This window comes from Berghia stephanieae, chromosome 6 (assembly GCF_034508935.2).
Source record: "Berghia stephanieae isolate SIO BIC M18660-M18661 chromosome 6, UCSD_Bste_1.3, whole genome shotgun sequence".
In the NCBI taxonomy this organism is placed as follows: Eukaryota; Metazoa; Mollusca; class Gastropoda; order Nudibranchia; family Aeolidiidae; genus Berghia; species Berghia stephanieae.
In genome coordinates this window covers 5,936,390-5,944,562 of record NC_088365.1, presented here as the reverse complement: position 1 = coordinate 5,944,562, position 8,173 = coordinate 5,936,390, and the positions used below count along the sequence as shown (strand labels likewise).

At 37.0% G+C, this 8,173-nt stretch overlaps 1 protein-coding gene across 1 annotated transcript in view; it reads right to left on the bottom strand.

Moving 5' to 3' along the window:
- The window catches only part of LOC144974386 (betaine--homocysteine S-methyltransferase 1-like), a 30,074-nt gene that overhangs the window by 8,603 nt on the left and 13,298 nt on the right, over positions 1 to 8,173 (bottom strand). Inside the window, 4 exon segments of the mRNA XM_078917225.1 lie at positions 989 to 1,167; positions 3,178 to 3,289; positions 4,760 to 4,954; positions 8,009 to 8,173. The exon segment at positions 8,009 to 8,173 is cut by the window's right edge and continues 26 nt beyond it. Coding sequence (XP_078773351.1) covers positions 989 to 1,167; positions 3,178 to 3,289; positions 4,760 to 4,954; positions 8,009 to 8,173 — 651 coding nt within the window.

Sequence of the window (8,173 nt, the reverse complement as noted above, 5' to 3'; positions counted from 1 at the left end):
AAATGGTCAAATAAAGAGTTAAAGAAAAAAGACGGGTTCTTTTTTTATGTTGTTTTGTTGGTTGTGGGGGAAGGGAGGGGTGAAAGTACAGAAAATAGATTAGTTAGATAGATAGTTTAAGACAACAACTTGTGGGAGAGAGAGAGAGGGTGGAGGATGAAGGAGAGAGAGTTAGTGAAGAGAGAGGTGGTGCATATTGGTTCATAGTGAATTCGGGAGGAATAAAAATTTTTTTGTGTGTTTTAAGCTTTTTGTTCGTTTACTTCTCTGTCGTATATTTACGTTTTATTAATTTTTGTCTCCTAGTCTATAGCAATGCCCATTGGAAATTTCAAAAGTGAATAAATATCTTCTCTTATCTGAGAATAATTATGGGTAATAATAACGAAATTGCGTGGGTTCTTTCTCATTGCTGGAAGAAACTGAAAAAAAAAATTATTTCCAGATAATGTGAAAAGTTGTGTTGGTCAGTCAGTCTCAATGGTTTGTTTTTGAAACAATCTATGTTTCTTTTTAAAACATTTTCCAACGTTACATTTTGAAACAGTGTATGTTTGTTTTTCGAAACATTGTACGTTTAATTTCATTAGTAAAATTATAAATGGTAAAGATATATATTATATATATATATATAATATATATATATTATATATATATATATATATATATATATAGTTCCTTTCGCCTAAGCCTCACGAAGGGTGATTTTGCATTAAGGCTCCTGGTTCTGTGTAAGCAAGGTCGAGTCCATGAAAAAGCTTTATACTGACACTGGTTCACCATACCCTGATATAAGGTAAAAAAAGTTCTTGAAGAAATTGTGATACCGCGTTACAAGATGAAAACACTTTGAGCAGATTTAGCTTTTGTTTTTGTTTTTGCTTTTTGTTAATTTTATTGTTTTTGTATTGTTTTAGTTGTTTTTTAAATGTTTTTTTTTTGTTTTTTAACAGGCAATAGTCGGGATTAAAAATATTCCTGGACTCACTTTACAAGCTTTCCTAATCTCCCGTATAAGAGGTATTATCGTTTCTGGGCCACGTCCACAATTCAACCCGACAACAGCCGCTCCTGCTTCCTCTAGTTTCCGACACGCCTCTGGGAAGGCAACTTTATCAAAGGTTGTGTCACGGGTGCTGGGAACAAGGTTGATGACAGCCGGCACCCCTGTCACAATTGCAAGATTGTTATTAAAAATCCAAAAATGATGATGATGATGATGATGATGATGATGAGGAGGAGGAGGAGGAGGAGGAGGATGATAAGGATGATTACGACCACGGTGACGTTGCAGTTTAAGTCACTATTTAACCAAATTTTGTTGAATGAGAGTGTGTTAGTTTAGTTTAAGGAGGAGAGAAAAGGAGGGATGATTGAAACATTTTGTGTGACCTTTTGAACGATTCAGCGTTTCTTTCAAGTCTACAACTTGACAAGATCGTGTTTTGTTTTGTTTTTGTCACCCCAATCCAATCCATGAAGATTTACTCGTCCCCGCCTCTCCCACTTGATCATTCGTTCACATTACATCTTGAAATCTATCAGCTTATCTGTCCGATTACTTTAATGAGAATAGTTCCCCGTTAATTGTATTATTTGCAGTAAGTTAAATAGATTTTATCCAAGAATCTCTCTCTCCTCCTCTCTCTCTCTCTCTCTCTCTCTCTCTCTCTCTCTCTTCTCTTTCTCTTTCTCTCTCTTTATCTCACTAACACACATACACACACTCACACACATACACACACACACATTCGCCGTTGCTCATGACTCATATCTCAGTGCTAGTGCAAATAATAAAAGTCAATAAACTACCATTCTACTACAGCCACAACCACATCATCGTTACTACTACTTCCACATTAACCTCCACATCGTCATCAAAACAATAGCAACCACCACCACCTTTACATCATTATCATCATCATCATCATCATCATCATCATCATCATCATCATCATCATCATCATCATCATCATCATAATCATCATCATCATCATCATCATCATCATCATCATCATCCTCGTCATGATCGCTACCATAGCCATTACTACATCCACAACCATCACAACATCATCATTACTACAACTACCACAGCTACCACATCTTTATCAAAACTATAGCAACTGCCACCACCATTACATCATCATCATTATCCATGTAGTTATCATCACTACCACAACTACATCATCACCACCATCACTACAATCACAACCACCACATCAACATCACCATCATTACACAACAACAGACACATTGTCATCGTCAACGAAAGGCAATATAATAATAATAATAATAATAATAATAATAATAATAATAATAATAATAATAATAATAATAATAATAATAATAAAAATAATAATAATAATAATAATAATAATAATAATAATAATAATATATTAATAATAATAATAATAATAATAATAATAATAATAATAATAATAATAATAATAATAATAATAATAATAATAATAATAATAATAATAATAATAATAATGAAATAAGATAATTAAAAAATATATTAATTTAAAAGAAATAATAAATAAAATATTAATAACAATACTCCTGCGAATAAGGAATAAGAAGGCTATCCACTTTTCGCAGTACTGCTGCGATAAGAGGAAATCACTATTCGCAGTACCACTGCGAATAGAGGAGGACTTTTAGTATTCGGATTGCATTATATGCGTATATTATCGATTGGAGGCGATCGGTTATACCATAGCCATCGTTATCTTATGACCTGACACTAGAACGCACCAGGGCTTCTCGTTCGACATCATTTTTTTTAGGTTTGTGCAGGGTTTAGTGATTTTTCGTTAGTAGAGCTCAAGGAAACAAGTGAATCTATTGGATGACCTATAGATAGAATGCGCTTGGCCAAGGAGTTCACAACATTGCCATCCGGAAGTATAACGGACCAACACACAAACTCTGTGTAACCATGAACGTTTATAGTCAGGTTAATGCAGTTTAGTGAGAACAACTCACAAACGCGGATGGCAAAAACAATAACAAAGGCCTGAGTGACGTCATCTGCATACTATCTATTGAATACAACTCCCGATGTGTTTTCTATTTTGGCCAAAGACTTGTTTTTTGATGTCATGTTTTTGTTAGTGTCTTGCTATAAGTTCACGGTGGCTACGATTACGGTTACACCCGAATTCAAGGCCATACCTTTGCCATATTCTTTGATGCATTCCAAGGCCAGCATCGCTTCACCAAGTTCGTCGAAAGTCTCCGCTATAATCAAATCAGCCCCCTCGTCCACAGCCCATTCGATTTGTTCCTATAATTTAAAAGACGTGGAAATTTTATATGGCGCAATATCAACTAAACGTGCTCAAAGCGCTTTACAAAGACTCTCTGACCAAAAGCAACACGAAACATAGAACGAGACATGGCGTCTAATAGACTATATTGCAATTGTCTCCCGACAGAGACAGCGCGGTTAACAGCTAAGTACTCATTTTACACCTGAGTACGGTGAGAGAGGGTAAGTAAAGAGTCTTTTTCAAGGACTGAACTATGCACCGGACGAGGCTCGATCCCAGGTCCTTCCGATCCGAAAGCAAAGTGTCATTCGACAAGACACATAGCTAGGCATTACAATAATTAACCAGCTAACTTCCGTACTATATACCGAAAGCCATGCAGGCTGATGAAAGATGTGATACAGGGGAAAATGGAGGGCAAACAAAGAAGGGGAAGACCTAGGCCTAGTTATATAAAAAACATCCTAGAATGGACAGAGATGAATAGAATAGAATTATTTGATACCGTCAACAGACCAATGGAATGGACAGACTTTTGTCATCACAGAGTGCCGGGAGCCAACTTCCATGAGGATGCTGGATAATAAGTAAGGAACTTCCGTACTCGGGATAAACACGTATTCAAAAATTTGGCCAGAAAAATCATCCTTCAAATATTGATCAATTTAAATTACTCCCATCTTGGCAACATCTCTCGAACCTGGAACCTGGCTTAAATCGATTGATCGATATTTGAAGGAAGAGTTTTCTGGCCAAATCTGTAAACACTTTTCGTCTTGAATAACACCTTACTGTGATGCGTTTCCTTGATATATCAACAAATAAACTTTATGCACAGCAATCCACACTGAAATGCAGAGATCTTGGAAAGAATAACACACACACTCACACACACACACACACACACATACACACATACACACTGAGGGACCTAACATGTGATGAACGCATTCTCCTTGTAAGGTTGCGGCTAGAAAGGACATAATTTATTTGAAAGAGAGATATAGACCTTGAAATGTGTTAATTTTGTCCTCTTACTAGATCACCCCACCCGCTTAGCTGGGTTGGTTTTCGTTATTTACAAAATATTAACAACAAATATCCTAATCCAAGTGGTCCAACTGAAATGTATTACATTGCTACATAAACACTTTCGCATCATGACTTTTATGTAGTGTGTATTCACCAGTGCACAATGCACAGACTTGCATCATAGCGGATAGTCAAGTCTTGGAAGCGACCGGCAAAATGGACTCTACGAATAGCCATCCATCTTGGGAAGTTTCGTCGAACCAAAAAGAAAATTGGCTTATTTAAAACGATTCGAATCGCAACAAACTGTTTAACTTTCGCGAGATTGATAAAAATGACAACCATTCAGATATTGTGAGAGTTTCTAGATGGTTTGTGAGAAATTCCTTTGGCGTCACAAACATAGACGTTTTAGTGTTTAGATTGAAATCACTAGTTGAACTTTGACATACCTTAAAAATAGACCTCGTCATTTGCTTCGATTCCTCGTCATCTGATTGGTAGACTGTGGTGTTACAGATGTTTCCCGCCAAGAGAGTTCCTGTAGACCTGGCTACATCCCTGGCGATAGACAATGCCTTCCTGTTCAGCTCCTCCACCTTGTCCTCCAGGCCAACCAACCTCATCTTTTCTCTGTGACCGTAATACTGGTGTCCAGACAGAAATACAGACAAGTAAAGAAATTGCAAGAGATGATTGTAACGGAATCAGTTCCTATTTTGTAGAAAACAAGTCGCTTGTAAAACAAGGAATTTTTGTACTTGCGATCTTACAATATATATCATTCCCAGAGAAAAAAGTACTTATTTAGACCAGAGTCGAGTGAAATTATGTTTAAAGTTTTATACTCAATGATAGAATGCAGGGACCAGAGGCTTGGAATATTTATCATCCATATGTTTTTTGACAATATTCACTATTGCTTGAGTCCCCTGCTGAACCATCGATTTTTTTTCTTATGACCTACCCTTTATGAACGAAAATATATCTTGTTGAGATTCGAATCTGTTAGATTATGCAGAAGGTGCTTTGCGTCCTATCCAAAGGATAGCAAGCAAATGCTATTGTCCATGTCACGCAAAAGAAACCGGGATAAACTCCGGCATGATGGACCTAAATGTAGTGATTTATTTCAAATCCTTCCTAACTTCCCCAGGATTGTAAATAACTCAATACATATTCTCGCAGTGTTGCCCCATAATTTATTCTTTTAATACCTCGACATGGCCATCTGTTATAGCTACGATACAGACACTACATTAATTAACGTCAAGCCGATAGGCGAGAGAGCCATATGGCGAATAAATTAATCGACCGCCCGTGGTCAAAAGACATAATTAGGAATACACAAGATTACCTGATGCCAGCCCAGATCACGTGCGCAGAACATAACTGGTCTCTAGAAAATCACCAGTCAAATCCTGGTACTGACGGATTCTGGAACATCATTGGTTTCTGTGATTCACTAACTCCATGACAATTCTATATAAACAAAAACCCAGCCATCTAGGTCTCTCTCCTATTTCATCATTCCTGTCACTCAGATACTCCAGTGGGAACTCGAAATTCCACATAGTGGGAAGCATTGTGGGAACAGTGGCATGGAATAAATATATCCATCTTATAGTGGTGGCCTTATTTTGTGTTATTATTAATTAATGCCATTTAAAACTAGTATGTTTAGTGAGTAATAATTATTATTGTGGTTCGCCTGGCCGTAAGTAGACACAACCTATAAAATAACAGAAATCGACAACTCGAGTTATTTATAGAAATTGATAATACATGTTACAATAACACAATATTTCAGTCACTCTCTTTATCCATATATTTATTTATCATTGTATATGTATGCATGCCTTCAAATTAATGAATTATACTACACGAATTACATTTACAAATGTGCTATCGCTAATCCGCGTTAGTTCTATTCAGTATCTATATGTATTGATTATTATGCTCTCATTTTTACTTATCTTTCCCCATCCCACTAATCTTCATGTATCCAGTTAAATAAATTAAGGAACGTGACCAACAAAATTTAGATCAGTGGTGATGTCAAGGGTATTAATTGAAATCCCTCACGACATAACTAATGTTGCAACAAGTCAAATATTTGCTCCGGTATTTTGAGAGATCGGGGTACCGACCGGACATCCATCGGGATGCCTAGTAAGCATCCAGCGTGGTATTGAGTGAATGTCCATTTGTTACAAGTTGATCCACAGTTGAATCTAACAAGCGATCCACCGAGAAAACTGGAATGAAAACGGCTCCTTCACGAACTAACCAGAAGAAACCTTAACGCCGTCACCAGTCACATCCAACCAGATAAGAACCCCACTTCACACAAATGTGCTTACGATATGGGATGAAATTAACTACCCATCGCCTAAGTTTAATTAATTAAAAAGCACTATTATTCTTTTGGCTAAATATGTGTAAACTTGTTATTGTGTGAGACAATTCTGTTGATATTAAAGTATTTATACTTTAACGGAATTAGTACCTACCTTCTGAACCTACCTCTCCCTATATAACGTGCAAATTATCTACCACCACTTCCACTACCTATTTCTTTAAATTAAAAAAAATCATAATCTTACTATCTGTAGAGTTTAACCCGACTATAACAGAGTAAAAATTGACACCAGATAACTTTTGCACTATGGGGAAACTATCTGACTCCTATTTGTCTACTCCTACTAGTCACTCTCCTAAACTAAATGCTCTGAAGAACCACTTTTTCTCCCATCAACCCCCCTCTTCCCTCAGACACGCATGCACATAACACACATCGAGTTAAAAAGATAAAAACACTTTCGACTGATGAATTCAAAAAATCGCTCACTGCATTCCTCTAAAATAGATGTTACTGAAAAGACGGCCATGCAATCTTCGGGCTGAAGCTTTGGCCTCAATGGATGAAGAAGAAGAAGAAGAAGAAGAAGAAGAAGAAGAAGAAGAAGAAGAAGAAGAAGAAGAAGAAGAAGAAGAAGAAGAAGAAGAAGAAGAAGAAGAAGAAGAGGAAGAAGAAGAAGAAGAAGAAGAAGAAGAAGAAGAAGAAGAAGAAGAAGAAGAAGAAGAAGAAGAAGAAGAAGAAGAAATGAGTACATGTCTGTTAACATCGTTGTCTCTGTCGGAAAAGATTGTGTTTTCGCCTAATATGCTTCATGTCTCGTCCTACCTGTTATGTTTTGCTGTTGGTTGGGGTTCCCTTTTAAAATTCTTTGAGCGCGTTTAGTGGATATTGCGCTATATAAATGCTCTAGCTTTTTGTGTGTTTTGCCCCTTCTCGAGACAATTAAATGATCATCATGACATTATTTCATGATAGCAATTATAAAAACCGTTTGGCTGCCATTTTGGAAAGTGGCGTGGAACTATTGTTTGGTTCTTGTGAGCGTTGTTAAGAGGAAATGACGTCACGACATTTCATCCCTATTAACCTTCTTTCACTTTTCAAACTATTTAGACTTTCTTACAAGTTTGACCGATGGCAGATCGATTGTGGTAGCGGAGGGATACAACAGCAACACTTAACGTAAAGAACGAGACATGTTAAATTCTGTTTTTATATTTAATCTTGCAGATAGAGTCGGTGTATGGTACAAAGTCAATCTTAGAGCCCGACCATTGCCCATGTCCCAAACATTGATGTCTTTTTCATTTTCATCAAAAACATAATTCAAGATACTTACCGTGACAGCAACTACCACGTCACTTCCGGCGTGCACAAACTCTTCGTGCAGACTTTTCACAACTTCCGGATGTTTCAAGACGACATCTGGCACATACGACCCCACCTGCAGGTAACCTCTGCGTTCCAGCTCAAAAATGTATCCCTCCGCTACCACGATCGATCC